Raw genomic sequence first — 22,258 nt, 5'->3', positions numbered from 1 at the left:
CGGTTTGTACATGTCCCTTCTCTTCCAGAAGCGGTCCCAATTCCTCAGGAATTTAAAGCTCTCCCTCCTACTTCAACTCTCCAGCCACAAGTTCATCCTCTCTATCCTTCTATTCTTGTACCCATTAGCACGTGACACTGGTCGTAACCCGGAGATTACTAACTTTGAGGTCCTACCCTTTAATTTTCTTTCTAACTCCCTAAATTCTACTTGTAGGACTTCATCCCTCTTTCTCCTTATGTCATTGGTCCCGATATGGACCACGACCTCTAGCTGTTCACCCTCTCCCCCCAGAATGCCCTGCGTCTGCTCGGTGACATCCTTGACCCTGGCACCAGGGAGGCACCATACCATCCTGGAGCCACGTCTACGGCTGCAGAAACGCCTCTCTGTTCCCCTAACTATTGAATCCCATACTTTGTTCTTTGTTCCTCTCCCCTGTGCAGCTGAGCTACCCGTGGTGCCTTGGACTTGGCTCTGGCTGCAATCGCCAGAGGCACCATCGCCTTCACCGGTACTTAAAAGAGAATATCGGTTAGAAAGCGAGATGGACTCCTGCTCTACCTGCCTCGCGTTCTTCATCCATCTGGTGATCATTTACTTCCCCTCTGCCTGCACGCTTTTAGGCTGTGGGGTGACCACCTCCTGAAAACGTGCTATCCACGTAGCTCTCAGCCTCACAGATGCACCGTCGTGACTCCAGCTGCTGCTCATGCTCCAAAACGCGGAGCTCGAGTAGTTGAAGCTGAAGACGCCTCTTGCACACATGGTTGTCTAGGCCACGCTGAAGCGTCTAGGACTTCCACATGCCACGGGACATGCACTCCAGAGGACTGAGCTCCCTTGCCATCTATGTCAAATAAAAACTCTAATGCAGTATGTGAGCTTCAGGTGAGCAGATGCATCATGAATATGGGTAGAAAAAAATCTGTAGAGGACATGGTGATGTCAATGCGGCTTTGGGAATTTGAAACTGTGGCGAATAAGGCACAATTTAGTGTGCCATTTATTTTTGTTTCTGTTTGAGACATGAGATATTGGCCAGGACTACCAACGACAAAGCTGTTAGCACTCACCATTATTACTGTGTAAAACTGACAGCAACTTCTAGTGTCCGCACATGGACAGTTAAGCATGGAAATCCAGAAGTTGCTGTTAGTGATATGCTGCTCCTCCACAGGTCGCACTGTTGCAGTCTTTGCCGCTGATGGAATGTGCACAGAGATCACTGTTGTGGCGTGAACTTAGGGTAATTACTGACTAGTCTCGTACTAAAGACAGATGAAAAAGTTAGAGTTAGTGCAATCAGGAGTAAGTGAGCTTTTAACATTGAAATAAGTAATAATTACTGCTGAACAACCTCTCTGGCCCTGAAAATTTTAATTTAGAAGCGTGGAGTCTCATTTCCTCAAAATAAAATTAGTATTGTAGATTTAAAAAATAATTAAGTTTTTGTTTTTTACTTATGTCTCTCCCTTAATCCCATGTATATGGCCCAATGTTGCTTTCGCTTCCTATAGAATAATTTAAATGTAATTTATATTTCTTGTTTTTTTACTTCCTGGTTTGCAGTCTGCGTGTTTCAGTGAGGATTCTTCAATCTGATTGGTTGCAGAGCCTCCCAGCTGCTTGCCTTAATTACAAAAGCCACAAATTCCTTGTGGAGGGCGCTGCACTAGATCAGATGCTGATTGGCTGGAAGTCTCTGCTGACAAGCCCGCTAAAAGTCTCTGGGCAACTGTACACAAGGTGAACGGCGGACTGTTCCTTCGACACTCAGAGCAAAATCCAGGCTATGTTTTTTTAATTGCAAAAACATAATGGTCCGGATTTTGCAGTCACTGGCGAACAAATGGTGCTAGCCGTTCATTACACAGACATTGTGGACTTTTGCACTGGAACTTGCAATTATTAGAGAGCCAATACAGCGCAGTGCCCTCTACAAGGGATCTTGGACCTGTGTTAACAGGTCTATGTAACTCTTTAGCCAATCACATTGAAGAATCCTTACTGAGACATGCAGTCGAAACCAGGAAGTGCAAGTTAGAATAGTTAATTCAATGTCAAATCATGTACAGAAAGCAAAATAAAAAGAGGGAAAGAAAGATGGGATTAAGAGAGACTAAAAAGACAGATGGGACTGAGAAAAAAAAGAGACAGTAAGAAAAAGTAAAAAAAAATGCAATTTAAAAAAAATCTCTAACAATAATTAAAATCTGAAGGACTGAGACTCCAAACTTGTAAAAGTTAATTTTCATTGCCAGAGAGGTTGTTTGGCAGTAATTAAGACTCATCATGCTGTTAAAAATGTACTTACACTTGAATGAACAAGCTCTAACTTTTTCTGGCATGTTTAATGGGTATCTAGTGGGCAATACCGCAACGCCACACCCTTGAAGTGTTTGAATGTTGAGTCTCTCGGCGAAGTATGGTGTAACGCAGCTTACTTCCCGACGCCGGATGTTGCTATTGACAGTGAATGCCGTTAGCCTCATCATTATTTCTACCGCAAAATCCGGGCCGTAGTATATTAAACAAAATGCTGATTTGCAATCAATGATTGATATTTTATCTATAGTTAGTATTGTATACAGTAGTGGTGTTATATTTAAATGAAAAAACAAGCTGTGCTCAAAAGATTTACTACTGTTTTGATTTCCCCCCCCCCCGCCCCCCGCCATTATTTCCTTTTGGATGCGTACAATCCACCAGAACCTGCAGGCTTGTGTTATCTCACCCAGGTGTGAATTCTTCATGCGAGAGTCTACACAGTGAGTGTCAGCAAGCTATTCCATCACGGATGTCATCAATCCCAATTTCTCACTTCTATATATGCGTATTCACCAGTATGGGTCACTAGATAGTAAATCTGTAGCACTGCCACAGATGAGCTCAGCCAGCTCCTGAGACTAGAATCAAGTTTTGTACATGTATGTCCTTTTGTCCATAAGACCATCAGGGGACATCTGGGCAATTTGGAAGTAAAATAACTAATCTAGTGAAATATTTATATTAAATTTTGAATTGTTTGTCTTGCCAAAGAATCAAGTCACTAAATATGATCCTGTGCACTCCACTATTCCCACAGGATCAAGAAACATTCTACCATTACCTCCACCTATGTCACCTGTACAGCATTATCGGACAGGTTTACTGTGCAAATATTATAACAAGTTGAATGGCTTTCTTCAAAGATAATTCTTCACATAGATGTACATATAATAACTGAACTCCATCCTGTGTTAAATTTACAGACCTTCTTTAGCTGGTAACATGTTAAAGAGCTCTTGCACCTCCTCATGCTTGGCTTTGCCTTTGTCCACACTCTGCTTCCGCATCTCAGCCATTTCCATGCACCACTCCTCAAATTTTTTGTTGTCACGTTCAACCATTTTCTGTAGATGTGCTGTAAAATGGAAGGAAAGTTCCTCAGAAACTGGGAAATACCATGGGCTTAAGCCAACAAACCAAAAATAAGATACAATGCCCAGATTTTTTCCCAAATTACAAACCCACAAATGTATTGATTTCTATGCTCAAGATAGGAACAGTACCAAAGAAGCTCATCAACAATAATTATAAGCAATCTTTTCCCAATTAAATTATTATACAACTTTGGATTTATTTTAATATTGAACCATTGGATGCTGTTAGCAACTATAAATCTAATGAGATGCAGAGAGGATGTTTCCCCCTCGTGGGGGAATCTCGAATTAGGGGGCATAGTTTCAGAATAAGGGGTCGCCCATTTAAAACGTTGATGAGGAGGAATTGCTTCTCGGAGGGTCATGAATCTTTGGAATTATCTACCCCAGACAGCTGTGGAGCCTGGGTCATTGAATATAGTCAAAGCTGAGATAGGGGAGTCAAGGGTTATGGGGAACAGGCAGGAAAGTGTAGTTGAGGCCAAGATCAGATCAGCCATGATCTTATTGAATGAGTGAGCAGGCTCGAGGGGCCAAATGGCCTACTCCTGCTCCTATTTTTTTTAATGTTCTTATTTTCTAACATGTAGAAATTAGTCTGCAGGTAGTCTGTACTGTAGTGCTACAGACAGACCGACTGGGCTCCTGCACCGAGATGTACAATGCACTGTACCAAATAGCTTTTCTGAAAACAATATTTCAGCAAACTACGTCAGATTAACACTGGCTGGGGAATTGGGGGTGGGTGTAAGATTCGGAGAAAACATCGACAGCAAAAACTTAAACGTTTTGGACATTGCTTGGGCACATTTTCTGTTACTGCAGAGAACAGACAGCACTGGCGTGGGGCAGGTCCAACATGCCCCACAAGAATACACATCAGGTGGACAAGGAATCAATGGCTGATGGACAGGCCTTTGTCTTGCAATCAGTGAGACATTAAGTAAAGTGGCCGAAGTTTCAGGCCATGGAAAGACAAAGGAAAGCTATTTGACCACAGACTCGTCGGAGCCACACGTCGAGGTAAAGCCCAGTTCCCTTTGAGGAAAAAGTGGATGGGAAAGATGTCCACTGGCTTTCCCACCAACCAAATCACTAGCAGAATTTGGGCAGTAGATTACAAGTCACAAACGTCTGGAACATCATAGAATCATAGAAATTTACAGCACGGAAGCAGGCCAAGACGGCCCATCGTGTCTGCACGGCCAACAAAGAGCTATCCAGCCTAATCCCACTTTCCAGCTCTTGGACCGTAGCCCTGTAGGTTACAGCACTTTAAGTGCACATCCAAGTACTTTTTAAATGTGGTGAAGGTTTCTACTATGACCACCCTTTCAGGCAGTGAGTTCCAGACCCCCACTGCCCTCTGGGTGAAAACATTTCACCTCAAATCGGCTCCAAACCTCCCCCCAATTACTTAAAATCTATGCCCCCTGGTTCTTGACCCCTCTGCTAAGAGAAATAGATCTGCCCTATCCAGGCCCCTCATAATTTTATACACCTCAATCAGGTCTCCCCTCAGTCTCCTCTGTTCCAAAGAAAACAAACACAGCCTATCCAATCTTTCCACGTTGCTAAAATTCTCCAGTCCAAACATCCTCGTAAATCTCCTCTGTACCCTCTCCAGTGCAATCACATCCTTCCTGTAATGCGGTGACCAGAACTGCACAGTATTCCAGCTGTGGCCGAACTAGTGTTTTATACAGTTCAAGGATAACCCCCTGCTCTTGTATTCCATGCCTCAACTAATAAAGGCAAGTATTCCGTATGCCTTCTTCACCACCTTATCTACCTGGCCTGCTACCTTCAGGGATCTGTGGACCTGCACTCCAAGGTCCCTTTGTTCATCCACAGTTCTCCGTGTAGTACCATTTAATGTGTATTCCCTTGCCTTGTTAGTTCTCCCAAATGCATTACCTCAGACTTCTCCGGATTGAATTCCATTTGTCACTGTTCTGCCCACCTGACCAGTTCACTGATATCTTCCTGCAGTCTACAGCTTTCTTCTTCATTATCAACCACACAGCTGATTTTAGTATTATCTGCAAACTTCCTAATCATAGCCCCTACATTCAAGTCTAGATCATTGATATATACCACAAAAAAGCAAGGGACCCAGCACTGAGCCCTGCCCCACTGACTTCCAGTCACAAAAACACCCAGCAACCATTACCCTCTGCTTCCTGCCTGAGCCAATTTTGTATCCAACTTGCCACTTTTTGAATGATAAAAGGGAGTCGAGGGTTATGGGGAGCGAGCCGGGATGTGGAGTTAAGGCCAAGATCAGATCAGATCATGTTAATACTGAATGGCAGAGCAGGCTCGAGGGGCATACTCCTGCTCTTATTTCTTATGTTCTCATGCCACTTTGCCCTGGATCCCATGCGGTTTTACTTTGGTGACCAGTCTGCCACGTGGAACCTCATCAAAAGCCTTGCTAAAATCCATATACACTACATCAAACGCTCATCGACCCTCCTTGTTATACCTCTTCAAATAATTCAATCAAGTTAGTCAGACACAATCTTCACTTAACAAATCTATGCTGACTGTCCTCGACTAATCCGTCTCTTACAACATACATGCCTTTTGAGCCCGAGCAAAACTGGGCACCAGGAATGCCACGGTTTTTCTGATGCCCAGCTTGACAAATGCAATCTCAGCAAGCACTGCTGGCCATGGTACACTGCAGCAAGGGAGTTCTCTCTCCTCCCCCCCCTAATTTTATAAATCAACCGTTCCAGGAAATGTGCAGGCAATGGTTGAATGGAGTCCTTGTCCTGCCATAGGAGTTGGGTTTCTCTTAATTTCAAACTACTTTCCAATATTTAACTGTGTGAACATAAAAGGAATACGAGTACAATGGCAAAATACTGCAGATTCTGGAATCCGAAATAAAAACAGAAAATGCTGGAAACACTCAGCAGGTCGGGCAGCATCTGTGGAGAGAGAAACAGAGTTAACGTTTCAGCTCTGTGACCCGTCAGAACTGGAAAAATTAGAGATGTAACAGATTTTAACCAGGTGCTGAGGCAGGGAAAGGGAGGAAAAGTCAAAAGGGAGGGACTGTGATAGGGTGGGAGGCGGGAGTGGTTAAATGTTGCAAATGGGGATGGCAGAATCATAAAGAGCTGCTGCATGAAACAATGGGAGGCAGAGGTTACGGTCTGAAATTGTTGAACTCGATGTTGAGTCCAGGAGGCTGTAAAGTGCCTGATCGAAAGATGAGGTGCTGCTCCTCAAGGAATGTCAGTGATCAGAAAATTGTATTACCAACAAATTTCAGATCAATATTAACATTTCAAGCACTGCATAATTGTAAGTTACAAGCTTAAAATGCTTCAATCAGACCAGGACACCAACTTTAAAATACATCAAACATGCAGATAAAAGCACCGTGAGAAAAGAATTGAGGATGGACAGAGAGATGCTTACATGGCAGTTGAACACTTATTTCCTTTTCCTTGCTTCCTTCCACTTTCCGTCTGTACACCAACATGTATGCATTTCTTGAACAATGAACACCTTTAACACATTTGGGTTTTCGTGTCTGTGACTTCGAAGGCTCTGCTAAAAAAATGCAACACAAAACCACAATGTCAATACTGGCAATAGAATGGAACCGCACAAGAAAGGACAAGAGAACATCTTTGAGTATGCCAGGAATAAGATTAATGGTTAGATAATTCAATAGGATGATTTGAATACCATTTTCAGTAATTAGCATTCTGCAATTTTATTGCAACAGAAGAGCTATACAGGGTATTTGCATTATGCTGTGCTGTGATCATTCGAATAAGGTTTTCCAAATGACAAAGTGTAAACATTCAACTCTTCAACAGGGTTTGATTTGAAGACAGCAACTTATCTTGAAGTTCAATCCCAGACACCAAACCTTCAAGTACAGGCAAATATGAGATCAGTCACCAGAGACTTGAACTATATCTACTTCTCATCTACATGCTGCCCCTTGGCGATGTCATCCGAAAACACCATTTTAGGTTCCACGTGTACACTAACGACACCCAAATTTACCCCATCACCATATCTCTTGACCCCCTCCGTTCCCTATGTTGTCAGACTGCTTGTCCAACATCTAGTCCAGGATGCACCGAGATTTCCTCCAATTAAATACCGAAATGACTGAAGCCACCGTCATCGGTCCCCGACACAAATTCAGTTCCCTAACTATCGACTCCATTCCCCTCCCTGTCCATTGTCTCAGGCTGAACCAGACTGTTCGCAACCTTGGCAGCCCATTTGAACGAGATGAGCTTCTGACTCCATATCCTCTCCATCACAAAGACTGCTTACTTCCATGTCCGTAATATTGCCTGTTTCCGTCCTTGCCTCAACCCATCTGCTGCTTTTGTTACCTCCAGACTCGACTCTTCAAATGCTCTCCTGGGCAGCTAATTATCTTCCACCTTCCATAAACTTGAGCTTATCCAAAGGTCTGGTGCTCACACCCTAACTCACATCAAGCCCAATTCACCATCACCCTTGTGCTCATTGTCCTCCATGGTCTCGCTGCTCCTCATTTCGAACCTCCTCCAGCCCAACAACCGTCCAAACACACTGCGTTCTTCCAACTCTAGCCTCTCGTACAATTTCCATTCCACCTTTAGCAGCCGTGCCTTCAGTCATCTAGACCCCGAGGTCCGGAATTCCCTCACTAAATGTCTCCACCTCTGTAAAATCTACCTCTATGACCAAGCTTTTGGTCACCTGTCTTTAGCTCGTTGTCAATTTTTGTCTGATTATGCTCCTGTGAAGCACCTTGGGACTTCTTACTATGTTAAAGGGGCTATATAAATGCAAGTTGTTGAACCTGAGATCCTGCTTTTCTGTACAGCTCAGCTACTTACTGAAGAAACCCCCAGAGCCAGTGGGAAAGTTGGTTATATTTTTCTTCAATGAGCTACACATCAAATACTATGCACGGAGCATCCAGTGAAGCCTATCTGACAAGATCCCCTTCCCTCAATTAAATATTTCAAATAGGTCTAGTTGCTCCAAATGCTGCGGATGTTACACACCGTCAACTTTTTCCTGTTGGCAGTAAGTAACCAAGATGTAGCACTAGTATCAAAATGACCAAATGGATTTCCAATTAATACAATGACACCAGTTCATAGAAGCCTTAACTTGATAAACGTAAAGTATGAAAATCGACAGACATATTCTGAAACTACAGGTAGATGCTGATGATTTCCATGAATGAAAAAAAACACTGAGAAGAACTTGAACAATTTTTCCAACACAAAATGCAAAAACTTGATTAGCACATCATCACTATACAATGAGACTATAATTAGTCTCCGCACCCTTGGGTTAAGGAGGTGGGTAAACGGCCACGATTCCTGCTCCCGATGGTTATCCAGCAACCCCCATTCGAAGTGTAGGCTCATGGATGAGGACACAGTGGGGAGCTGTTCTGATGCCATTCTCAATAGTTGAAGGGGGGTGTCGGGGGAGAAAGAGAGGAAAGAGAAAAGGAAGGTGGCCAGGGAAAAGGGGAGAGGAAAAAAGGGGAGGGAAGACGAATTCATAATAATATATCAACTAATTACTCTGGCCAAAAGCAACACACCAGTTTAATCATAAACGTTAATGAACAGGTGCAAATCCTCACGCAGATCTATTGTTTAAAATAAAAGCGAATACCAAGAGTGAAATATCAGATTGCAGCACCACATTGGCATACATGGAGGGATAGGATGCAGATTTGTGCAAATGATTTCTTGAGCAGACAGAGGCCAGGTGCTTCACTGCTGGAAACTAGGATAAATGACAAAGCCAACCACCCCCTGCCATTCTCACACACCCCACTATTGTGGAATCAGTAGCCAGCAGCATTAGCAAAAGCCTACGATTCTCTCAGCTTGGAAGGTGCATAACATAGAAACATAGAAATTAGGTGCAGGAGCAGGCCATTCTGCCCCTCGAGCCTGCACCGCCATTCAATAAGATCATGGCTGATCATTCAACCTCAGTACCCCTGTCCTGCTTTCTCTCCATACCCCTTGATCCCTTTGGCCATAAGGGCCATTAGGAATATATCTAACGAACTGGCCTCAACAACTTTCTGCGGGAGAGAATTCCACAGGTTAACCACTCTGAGTGAAGAAGTTTCTCCTCATCTCAGTCCTAAATGGCTTACCCCTTATTCTTAAGACTGTGACCCCTGGTTCTGGAACTCCCCAGCAACGTGAACATTCTTCCTACCTCTAACCTGTCCAATCCCATCAGAATTTTATATGTTTCCATGAGATCCCCTCTCATTCTTCTAAACTCCAGTGGATACAAGCCTAGTTGATCCAGTCTCCCCTCATATGTCAGTCCTGCCATCCTGGGAGTCAGTCTGGTGAACCTTCGCTGCACTCCCTCAATAGCAAGAACATCTTTCCTCAGATTAGGAGACCAAAACTGAACACAATATTCTAGGTGTGGCCTCACCAAGGCTCTGTACAACTGTAGTAAGACCTCCCTGCTCCTATACTCAAATCCTCTTGCTATGAAGGCCAACATGCCATTTGCCTTCTTCACCGCCTGCTGTACCTGCATGCCAACCTTCAATGACTGACGTACCATGACACCCAGGTCTCGTTGCACCTCCCCTTTTCCTAATCTGTCACCATTCAGATAATATTCTGTCTTCGTGTTTTTGCCACCAAAGTGGATAACCTCACATTTATGCACATTATACTGCATCTGCCAAGCATTTGCCCACTCACCTAACCTGTCCAAGTCACCTTGCAGCCTCTTAGCATCCTCCTCACAGCTCACACCACCACCCAGCTTAGTGTCATCTGCAAACTTGGAGATATTACATTAAATTCCTTCATCTAAATCATTGGTGTATATTGTAAATAGCTGGGGTCCCAGCACTGAACCTTGCGGCACCACACTGGTCACTGCCTGTCATTCTGAACTCTCTGCTTCCTGTCTGCCAACCAGTTTTCTATCCACGTCAATACATTATACCCAATACCATGTGCTTTAATTTTACACACAAATCTCTTGTGTGGGACCTTGTCAAAAGCCTTTTGAAAGTCCAAATACACCACATCCACTGGTTCTCCCATGTCCACTCTACTAGTTACATCCTCAAAAAATTCTAGAAGATTTTTCAAGCATGACTTCTCTTTCATAAATCCATGCTGACTTGGACCGATCCGGTCACTGCTTTCCAAATGCACTGCTATTTCATCTTTAATAATTGATTCCATCATTTTCCCCACTACCGATGTCAGGCTAACCGTTCTATAATTCCCTGTTTTCTCTCTCCCTCCTTTTTTAAAAAGTGGTGTTACATTAGCTACCCTCCAGTCCATAGGAACTGATCGAGAGTCAATAGAATGTTGGAAAATGATCACTAATGCATCCACTATTCCTAGGGCCACTTCGTTAAGTACTCTGGGATACAGCCCATCAGGCCCTGGGGATTTATCAGCCTTCAATCCCATCAATTTCCCTAACACAATTTCCTGACTAATAAGGATTTCCTTCAGTTCCTCCTTTTCACTAGACCTTCGGACCTCTAATATTTCCGGAAGGTTATTTGTGTCTTCCTTAGTGAAGACAGATCCAAAGTATTTGTTCAATTGGTCTGCCATTTCTTTGTTCCCCATTATAAATTCACCTGATTCTGACTGCAAAGGACCTACGTTGGTCTTCACTACTCTTTTTTCTCTTCACATATCTATAGAAGCTTTTGCAGTCAGTTTTTATGTTCCCTGCAAGCTTCCTCTCATAATCTATTTTCCCCCTCCTAATTAGACCCTTTGTCCTCCTCTGCTGAATTGTAAATTTCTCCCAGTCCTCAGGTTTGCTGCTTTATCTGGCCAATTTATATGCCCCTTACTTTGGATTTAACACTATCCCTAATTTCCCTTGTTAGCCACGGTTGAGCTACCTTCCCAGTTTTATTTTTACTCCAGACAGGGATGTACAATTGTTGACGTTCATCCGTGTGATTTATAAATGTCTGCCATTGCCTATCCACTGTCAACCCTTTAAGTATCATTTGCCAGTCTATCCTAGCCAATTCACGTCTCATACCATCGAAGTTACCCTTCCTTAAGTTCAGGAACCTAGTCTCTGAATTAACACTGTCACTCTCCATCTTAATAAAGAATTCTACCATATTATGGTCACTCTTCCCCAGGGGGCCTCGCACAATAAGACTGCTAATTAGTCCTCTCTCATTACACAACACCCAGTCTAGGATGGCCAGCTCTCTAGTTGGTTCCTCGACATATTGGTCTATTGGTCTAGAAAGCCATCCCTAATACACTCCAGGAAATCCTCCTCCACTGCATTGCTACCAGTTTGGTAAGCCCAACCTATATGTAGATTAAAGTTGTCCATGATAACTGCTGTACCTTTATTGCACGCATCCCTAATTTCTTGTCAGACTCTGGAGGTAAAAGGGGCAGAAAAAAGTTCAGACTGTTTTTTGTTAATTAACTGATAGCTACTTGGGTGAACTATCTGCAGTACAAGTTTATTTCAACCCATAACTCTCATATCCGTAGCACTTCTCAGTTACTGAACCTGCAGCAGCACACTTAGCTTCTCATCCTGATTTGAGCAGTGAAAACTAGTATGCTGTTGATACAAAGTAGGTGAGTAACTGGGTTACTCTCTCTCAGAGGCTCATCTATCACTGGTATCTGTGAATCAGTACACTAGTTAAATGATTTGAACTTCAATTGCATAGGAACATTTTGTTCAGCACACGAGTCACAATGTGCTGATAGGAGTGGTATGGCATAGGTTAGCTGTCCAGATCCTCTACATGCTGAGCTCCCCATTTCAGCATAACAGGAATACATATGCCCGAGCCACACTCGGGCACTTCAGTGAACAGTTTCAGAGCCACATTGGCACAGACACAAAACAGGTTGCCGGACTTACCACCAAGCTAATAAGGTTTTAAGGACCGAACGTACATCAAGGAGGAGTCTCAATCTAAGCACAAACATATCTGTAAAACTTCAGAACGTGGCCCAACTGGTTGCTCACCAAGATCTTCCTCTATCCCCAACTGCAGCTTCTTCCCTTCCATTTTCTCAATCTCCTCATCATTAAATTTATACCAGTCGCCGGTCCTGTCATCTCGTACGTGTGCAATGTAATGGCCGGAATATGCACTCACCCCTCTGTGGATCAGCACCGCACTGAGTTCATAAATACAGCTAATATCTAGAAGGGCACAGAAATGGAAAAAAGTACTTGGTCAATGCACAATACCATTGTAATAATTCGAACATTTAACCTGCTCATTTTTGCATATACAGGTAGGTCATATTTAAAAATGCATGATGGAAATAGGATTCTGCCATTATTTCCCCATACATGACTATGCATAGCTAAAATACACAATTCTCAGAAAACAAAATGATCTGTATCCACCCCTTGGGTTGTTAGCTATTACGCCCACAACTGTTGCTAAAACAAATGTTATAAGCAGGTAGTAGGTAAAACCTGATGCATTTTCACACAAGTTGGACAAGAATACCCCAGAAATAAATGGAAGCATGCTCATAAACTAGCTATATTCATGATTCAGATAACCTGCTGTACACACAGTAATGCAACAGTATTATTCATTCAGATTCCCAAGGCCTGAGCCATCAACTGCCCCATTTCTTGGTTCAACCACAGCCGTAAGACTCCAGCTAGGAGGCTGGCTATGAATCTGGAGATATTCAATCTCTGATCCCACTGACTGATCTTACTCACGATATCTCAAACCTTATTACTGAAATTGGTGCACTTTGACTAAACAGCACTTGGAGAAAGCCAGAATTCAATAGATCTTGGGATGCTCGATAACATCCTGTAATCTCATACCCAGCCCAATAGGAAGATGCAATAATGTCCCTCAACATAGAATAGGCCAATAACAGAATGCTGACAGTTGTTGACCTTTAAGAGATTTGGTGACACATTTATTATTTTAATTAATTGCAATCCAACATTCATCATCTTATGCCCCTGTACAAACCAACATTAAACCATCACAATTCTTGCTTCAAGCCTTGGCCATAGAACCTTTGATTTGTACTTATGAGCACATGCAAATAACATCGCAAAATCTCTTTGTGCATCAATGAGATCCTATTATATTTACCTAATCACGGTTATGAGTGATAGAGGTATTCAGCAATACAATTTTCTCATTCTCGATTTGTAAAACTTACAGATTTCCAGCATCTGCAGTATTGTGCTTTTGTATTAGGGGGAACATTGCCCACCAACAACTTTGATTTTAAAATTCTCATGTTACAATCCCTCCATGGCCTCACCCCTTCCTATCTGAACTCGGCAGGGAGAGTGCTCCAAACTCGGGAGGGTGGGTCCTGCCTGTTTTCTGAAAGCAGTAGTGTTAGCACTGTTGAGCTCTGGAGCTGGTTGTCACAATGAATGGATTATATTACATATTGCAAAGTACTTGATTACTGAAGCAGTCACGATCTAATTGCACATTCCAGACAAATTGCGAGGTGTGTCTTATCTGCCAAGGGGACCAATCAGAAATCTGGTCTTGCCCTCCAAAGGGAGCAATCAGGGTGTTACAAATAGTTACAGGCCAACATTTAACCTTGTGCATTACTGGCCAGGTAACCTCCATTTATATACAGCACATCACCAGAACTGTGATATTAAACTTATGGATTTATCACGGTTTGTTTTACAATTCCAATCAAATTAGAACATAATTTTAAACAAAAGTAATTTATAATGCAATAAAGTGTAAATGTCTCAATTAAGCAATTTGTATGCAAGTGGTAATGCCAAAATGTTCAGATATAAATATACACAGCTACTAATTATCAGTGTGAATTGCTGGCCTAAGATATTGGCATTCACTGGTGACCTATTATTTTAAATAAAATCAAGACCATTTCGACTGCATTCTGGATTTGAAAGGATGACAGTTTTTGAGGCAGATAGATAAATCCAGTTTGGTGTTCCACATAAAACAAATAAGACCTTTATTTCAATTATATAACAGGGAAAAGGTTTTACAAAAGTTGACCTGCTCTCTTTCAGCATAAAAATTGCCTGTTAACAGTCATAAGATGTAGACAAACAATTTCTTTTACACTGAAGCACCAACTCACGAATAGCACAAGTTTTGTGCACAGTTGCCATGATCATATTATTGAAATGAATGATGACCAAGAATAGAAGGATAGAGAGGATGAACGTGTGGCTGGAGAGTTAGGGTAGGAGGGAGGGCTTTACATTCCTGAGGCATTGGGACCGCTTCTGGAGGAGATGGGACCTGTACAAACCGGACGGGTTGTACCTCAACAGCGCCGGGACCAATACCCTCGCTTTGCTAGTGCTGTTGGGAAGAGTTTAATCTAGCTTGGCAGAGGGATGGGAACCTGAGAACAAATTCATAGGGAAGGAAGTAAAGCAGAAATTGGATAGCAAGAATTTAGAAAGCAAATCTGTAAGTCACAGGAAACAAAGGTTAGTAAGTAGTAATCAAGGATGTCTTCCTGTGATAAATGGGATATACTTTAATGCAAGGAGTATAGCGAATAAGACGGATGAGTCAAGAGCACAGGTAGATACTTGGGAGAATGACATTATAGCCATTAGAGACATGGCTGAAAGAGGGGCAGGTTTGGCAGATCAATATTCCTGGTTACAGGTTATTTAGATAAGACAGAGAGGGGGTTAAAAAAAGGGGGGGGGGTGGTCACTGTATTGATTAAAGAAATTATTACAGCGGTGAGGAGGGATATGTTGTTAGAGTGATCATCAAATGAAGCCATATGGGTCGAATTGAAAAATAAAAAAGGAGTGATCACACTGCTGGACGTGTATTATAGACCCCCAAACAGTGGGAGGGAGATAGAGCAGCAAATATGTAGGCAAATTGCTGTGGAAGTCCAAAAACCATAGGGTAATAATAGTTGGGGATTTTAACTATCCAAATATTGATTGGGACAAATATAGCGTGAAGGGTAGAGAGGGGCGGAATTCTTAAAATGTTTTTAGTCAGTTTGTAACATGCCCAACATGAGAGGGAGCGCTTTTGGATTTAGTTTTCGGGAATGAAGCTGGGGATATTAGTGGGAGAGCACTTGGGTGCTAGTGACCATAATTCAGTCAGATTCAAGTTAGTTATGGATATTTACAAGGATAGGCCTGGAATAAAAGTCCCAAATTGGGGCAAAGCTAACTTTGCTAATTTGAGGAATGATTTGGCCAGTGGACTGGAAACAGCTACTTTTAGGTTGGAACAGTGGGAGGCATTCAAGGAGGAGATCCGGAAGACACAGGCCAAACATGTGCCCTTAAAGAAAAAGGGTGGGAATAACAATTCTAAAGCCCCCTGGATGACTAGGGACTTACAGGGGAGGATAAAGAAAAAAAGGGAAGCTTATGTCATATACCAACGGCTAAATACTATTGAATCTTTGGAGGAATATAGCAAGTTAAGAGGTAAAATTAAAAAGATTATTAGGAATGCTAAGAGAGAGCATGAAAACTTCTTGGCTAGTAAAATTAAGGAAAACCCAAAGATGTTCTATAAATATATTAAGAGCAAGAGGATAAGTAAAGACAGGGTAGGGCCTATTAAAGACCATGAGGGGAATCTTTGTGTGGAGGCGGAAGATGTTGGTATGGTTTTTAATGAATATTTTGCGACTGTTTTCACAAAGAAAAGGGGCAATGCAGATACTGCTATCGAGGAGAAGTGTGAAATTCTGGATGAAATAAACATAGTGAGAGAGGAAGTATTAAGGGGTTTAGCAGCAATGAAAGTAGATAAATCCCCAGGCCCGGATGAAATGCATCCCAGGCTGTTGAGCGAAATAGCAGAGGCCTTGACCATCATTTTCCAGTCCTCTTTGGATTTGGGCATGGTGCCGGAGTACTGGAGGACTGCTAATGTAGCACCCTTGTTTAAGAAGGGAGAAAGGGATAGGCCGAGTAATTACAGGCCTGTCAGCCTAACCTCAGTGGTGGGAAAATTATTGGAAAAAATGCTGAAAGACAGGATAAATCTACATTTGGAAAGGCAAGGATTAATTAGGGATAATCATCACGAATTTGTTAAGGGAAGATTGTGACTAATCTGATTGAATTTTTTGAGGATGTAACCAAGAGGGTCGATGAGGGTAGTGCGTACGATGTAGTGTACATGGACTTTAGCAAAGCTTTTGATAAGGTCCCACATGGCAAACTGGTCATGTAGGGTAAAGCCCATGGGATCCAGGGCAAAGTGGCAAGTTGGATCCAAAATTGGCTTAGATGTAGGAAGCAAAGGATAATGGTTGATGGATGTTTTTGTGATTGGAAGGATTTTTCCAGTGGGTTTCCGCAGGGCTCAGTACTGGGTTCCTTGCTTTTTGTGGTATATATCAATGATCTAGATTTGAATATAGGGAGTATGATTAAGAAGTTTGCAGATGACACTAAAGTTGGCTGTGTGGTCGGTAATGAAGAGGAAAGTCATGAACTGCAGGAGAATATCAATCTACTGGTTAGATGAGCAGAACAGTGGCAAATGGAATTTAATTCGGAGAAGTGTGAGGTAATGCACTTGGGAAGGGCTAATAAGGAAAGGGTATACACATTAAACGGTAGGCCACTTAATAGTGTAGATGACCTTGGAGTGCTTGTCCACAGATTCCTGAAAGTAGCAGGCCAGGTCGATAAGGTGGTTAAGAAGGCATACGGAATGCTTGCCTTTATTGGCGGAGGCATAGAATACAAGAGCAGGGAGGTTATGCTTAAATTGTATAATACTTTAGTTAGGCCACAGCTGGAGTACTGCGTGCAGTTCTGGTCGCTGTATTATAGGAAGGACATGATTGCACTAGGGAGGGTGCAGAGGAGATTTACTAGGATGCTGCCTGGAATGGAGAATCTTAGCTATGAGGATTGATTAGATATGTTGGGTTTGTTCTCAATTGGAACGGGGGAGGTTGAGAGGAGACCTCATTGAGATGTACAAAATTTTGAGGGGCCTGGATATAGTGGATAGCAAGGGCCTATTTCCATTGGTGGAGGGGTCAATTACGAGGGGGCATAGTTTTAAACTGGTTGGTGGAAGGTTCAGAGGGGATTTGAGGGGGGCTTCTTCACGCAGAGGGTTGTGGGGGTCTGGAACTCACTGCCTGGAAGGGTGGTGGATGCAGAAACCCTCACCATATTTAAAAAGTGCTTGGATGGGAACTTAAAGTGCCGCAACCTGCAGGATTACGGACCTAGAGCTGGTAATTGGGATTAGACTGGATAACCTCTTGTTGGCCGGCACAGATGGAGAGTATTGCAGGGAATTGAATGCGGCTGAGGTGGTCTCCTGGACTAGTTTCGATCCCCTCGATGGGTCGGAGAGGAATTTTTTCAGATTTTTCCCCCCCAATTGGCCTGGGTTTTTGCCTCTCCCGGGAGACCACGTGGCTCTGGTTGGGGTGGAGTGTAGAATGTTTCAATGTGAGGGGTGTTGCAGTTGTGTGGGGCGGACCAGTTGGGTTGGGTGCTCTTTACCTGTCCTCCATTGTTCATAGGTTTATATGTAACCTTCAGGGCTGCTGACCAAGGGCTGTGCGGCTCTTTGTCGGCCGGCGCAGACACGATGGGCCGAAATGGCCTCCTTCTGCGCTGTAAATTTCTATATTTCATCTCCAAATAATGCAAATAGTGGAGAGAGAGGGAGAGGGGGGGGGGGAAAAGAGAGAGGGAGAGGGGGGGGGGGAAAGAGAGGGAGAGAGAGAGGGAGAGAGAGGGAGAGGGGGGGGGAGAGGGGGGGGAGAGAGAGGGAGAGGGGGGGGAAAGAGAGAGGGAGAGGGGGGGAAGAGAGAGGGAGAGAGAGAGAGAGAGGGGGGGGAAGAGAGAGGGAGGGGGGGGGGAGAGAGGGAGAGAGAGAGGGAGAGGGGGGGAGAGAGAGGGAGAGGGAGAGGGGGGGGGAGAGGGAGAGGGGGGGAAGAGAGAGGGAGAGGGGGGGAAGAGAGAGGGAGAGGGGGGGAGAGAGAGGGAGGTGGGGGAGAGGGAGGGGGGCGGGGAAGAGGGAGGGGGGCGGGGAAGAGGGGAGGGGGTGGGGAAGACATCAGTGTTGATTCTATAGACGAACAATCTATAGAACAGTTACACCTTGGTTAAGCGAGTGTTCATTTTTCTGTGATTAGATTAACCTGATTTTGAAGATTGGATTGCTCGCTCGAGTTATTGCAGGTGTGCGTTGTGGAAGGTCTCGGTTCACAAACTAATGCATTGTATTTGGGGTTCGCTACCCAATTTACAGCACGGAAGGAGGCCATTTCAGCCCATCGTGCCAGTCCCTGTTGACAAAGAGCAATCCAGCCTAAACCCACTTTCCAGCTCTCGGTCCGTAACCCTGCAGGGTTAAGGCACTTCAGGTGCACATCCAAGTACTTTTAAAATGCGGTGAGGGTTTCTGCCTCTACTACCATTTCAGGCAGAGAGTTCCAGACCCCTAACACCCTCTGGGTGAAAACATTTCCCCTCAAATCCCCTCTAAACCTCCGACCAATTACTTTAAATCTATGCCCCCTGGTTGTTGAGCCCTCTGCCAAGGGAAATAGGTCCTTCCTATACACTCTATCCAGACCCCTCGTAATTTTATACACCTCAATAAGGTCTCCCCTCAGGATCCTTTGTTCCAAAGAAAACAGCCTATCCAATCTTTCCTCGTTGTTAAACTCTTCAGTCCTGGTAACATCCTTGTAAATCTCCTCTGTACCCTCTCTTTCCTGTAAAGTGATGACCAGAACTGCACGCAGTACTCCAGCTGTGGCCCAACTAGTTTAGGGGCCCAGGAGAGGCGTGAGTTCGGGGCCCAGAAGAGGCGAGGGCCCAGGGGCAGCACGGGTCAGCCCACACTGCGAATTGTGTGCGCACTAGGTCCGTGCAGCAGAACAGGTCTCCAGTCGTCTTGGATAATCCTTGCCACTGGACCAAGACCTTGCTCTGTCAAGCCCGTGTGGTGGCTGGTGTGCAACGGTCACCACACGTTTAAAAAAATCCACGCACAGGCATCTTCAAGATTTAGTTTGGGACCTGGAATATTAGGTCCTTCGTTGAAACACCTGTGAAGTTTTTGGTGTGGAAGCAAGTCATCCTCGAATCGAGGGACTGCCTATGATGAAGAACAGTCTAAACAAGTACTGTTGCCACAAAGATTTCACTGCAAGTGTTTTGCATGTCTCTGCTAGTACATAGTACTGAATGAGCTCCTCCCATTCTGTTGTTGCGATAAAGTTTACCATGGTTTTGCATTTCCATGGTTGGGAGTAAAATAAATTCAGGAAACACGTCTAGTGCAACAAAGTAGAGGAAACATTGTTTGTTACCCAGTCGGTACATGGACATCATTAGTATTTCAACCTCACTGTGAGTCTAGTGTTAAATAACATGTTCTCATATTTCTGTTGCTTCTTTCCTGGAATTCTCGCAGACACCAATGACCTGAATTACCAAGGAAACGATGCCTGAATTTAGTGTGCTTTCATCAAACCTCAACACACACATAAATTACTTCTACTGCACTGGTACAGCAAAGCAATCTCATATTTTATTTTTAGTACTCTACTGTTTTCTGTGCTTTTCTATCCCACATGCAGACAAAAGTACACTGAAGCGCTCTTTGAAAGACTCCTGGCTGGTGTGCTATATGCTTCCTGGCGTGACAGGCATTGAAACCAATGACACCTCAATATAAATATAATTTAGTTAAGTACCAAACCTGCAAGTTAAAACTACAACATACTAATTTGTTACAACCATTTTAATAAGTAATGTACAGTCACAATATTTACAATAGCCACACATGCACACAGTAGAAAGAGAAGGAAATTAATTCAGTGACAGATAAAATATAATCAAAAGAGTAACTGTAAGCTGTCTGATACTTGCCCCTTTTTACTCCACTATTTGGAAATTGTGCAGAAAGTCTGCTTGCATGAGCAAAACATTTCATTTTCTCACTTGGTGTTCATTCAAACATGTGACAATCACACACAGTGGCTGCCACTCTCATTAGTCCCTCTCTTTTGGAGAAAATCCATTTGGAAAAAAGTCAATTCTATTACTATGGGAACTGAAAAGCATCACAACATTATATTAGCCACTTTCCGTATGGTCTTGCTCATTATTTTAATCCCCTTCATCCAAAATAGAGGAACAATGAGACTGTATCCCTTCTCGGGATGTCTCTGACAGCAAGCATACTATAGTGCAAATAATAGTGCAGAAGTGCCGGATAAAACACGTTACTCATTGAACATAGCTTCACTCGGTATGACCAGCAGTAAAGGGGTACTGCAGCATAGTGGTTATGTTACTGGAGACGCAAGTTCAAACCCCACGACGGCAGCTGTAGGAATTTAAATTGAGTTAATTTTTTTAAAATCTGGAATAAAAATTAGTGTCAGTAATGATGATCATGAAACTGCCAGATTGTTGTTAAAAATACATCTGGTTCTCTAATGCCCTTTAGGGAAGGAAATCTGCCATCCTTCCCTGCTCTGGCCTAAATGTGACTCCAGACCCACAGTAATGTGGTTGACTCTGAACTGCCCTCTGAAATTGCCATGCAAGTCACACAGCTGTATCACAGAAAAGGCTATAAAGCAGTATCATGAACTGCAGCGGTTCAAGGCGGCAGCTCACCACCACCTTCTCAAAGACAATTAAGGATGGGAAATAAATGCTGGCCTTGCCAGCGGCGCCCGCATCCCGTGAACAAATAAAAATAAGGACCAGTTTTTTTATAATAGCAAAATGCTCTGATTGGGTCCCCTTGATCACATGACCTGATTGCTGATTGGTCCCCTTGGAGGATAAGATACACCCAGCATTTATTCTGTAATTAGAACCAACTTGCTTACGTAATCAGTGACTTTGCAAAGTGTAATTTGAGCCATTCTGACAGGAGAGTGTTCACTTGCAACGGACCTGGCTCACTCGCACAGGTTAGGACCTGCCCCACTAGACCTTCTCCTCGCCACCCCCCCACACCCTCGCAAATTTCTGACATTCTCCCTCTGCCCATGCACCTCCCCCACAAATTTGTGACCTTCTTCCCCCCAACATGTTCCTGACAGTACCCTCCCACCCCACGCACCCACCCACCATCCTGCGCCATAGATGGGCATTGTGTGTGGGTCACGATTGTCAACAGGTTTATTGGGTATGAAGTGAACAGTGTGCCACTTTGAGATTTTGTCCACTCCAATGATGTCACTTGTCACACATGCACCGAGCTTTCCGAGAAATCAACCAGGTGTAGGGCGAGGAGAGGGAGAACATGGGTCGGGTGTAAAGGGGTTGGAAGTACATGATCCGTCTTCCCTGAATTCCCGATCCCCTCTGCCCCAGTCCCTCCCTCTCTCTGCCCCAGTCACGTGGTGCGAGTGTAAAGGGGTTGGAAGAATATGATCAGTCTTCCCTGAATCCCGCCCCTCCCTCCCTCTCTCTCACTCTTCCCCCGCCACCCTCCGATCTCCTCACCCCGAGTGTCTCTCTCGCTCCCCCCTCTGATCTCCTCTCCCCTAGTGTCTCTCTCGCTCCCCCCCCACACCACACACGTCTCTCTCACTCCCCCCCCCCACACACCACACCGCTCTCGCTCCCCCCCCACACCCCACACCGCTCTCGCTCCCCCCCCACACCCCACACCGCTCTCGCTCCCCCCCCACACCCCACACCGCTCTCGCTCCCCCCCCAACACCACACACCGCTCTCGCTCCCCCCTCACACCGCTCTCGCTCCCCCCCCACACCGCTCTCGCTCCCCCCCCACACCGCTCTCGCTCCCCCCCACACCGCTCTCGC

The 22,258-nt window shown here is 44.2% G+C and overlaps 1 protein-coding gene across 1 annotated transcript in view; it reads right to left on the bottom strand.

Moving 5' to 3' along the window:
* usp48 (ubiquitin specific peptidase 48) overlaps positions 1-22,258 on the bottom strand; it is a 195,163-nt gene that overhangs the window by 87,184 nt on the left and 85,721 nt on the right. Inside the window, exons 9-11 of the mRNA XM_070860713.1 lie at positions 12,456-12,635; positions 6,861-6,995; positions 3,257-3,406 (exon numbers count right to left, since the gene is read on the bottom strand). Coding sequence (XP_070716814.1) covers positions 3,257-3,406; positions 6,861-6,995; positions 12,456-12,635 — 465 coding nt within the window. The remainder of the gene's footprint in view (positions 1-3,256; positions 3,407-6,860; positions 6,996-12,455; positions 12,636-22,258) is intronic.

The sequence above is a fragment of the Pristiophorus japonicus genome, chromosome 18 (genome assembly GCF_044704955.1).
Source record: "Pristiophorus japonicus isolate sPriJap1 chromosome 18, sPriJap1.hap1, whole genome shotgun sequence".
Classification (NCBI taxonomy): Eukaryota; Metazoa; Chordata; class Chondrichthyes; family Pristiophoridae; genus Pristiophorus; species Pristiophorus japonicus.
This window is presented reverse-complemented; position numbering and strand designations above follow the sequence as displayed.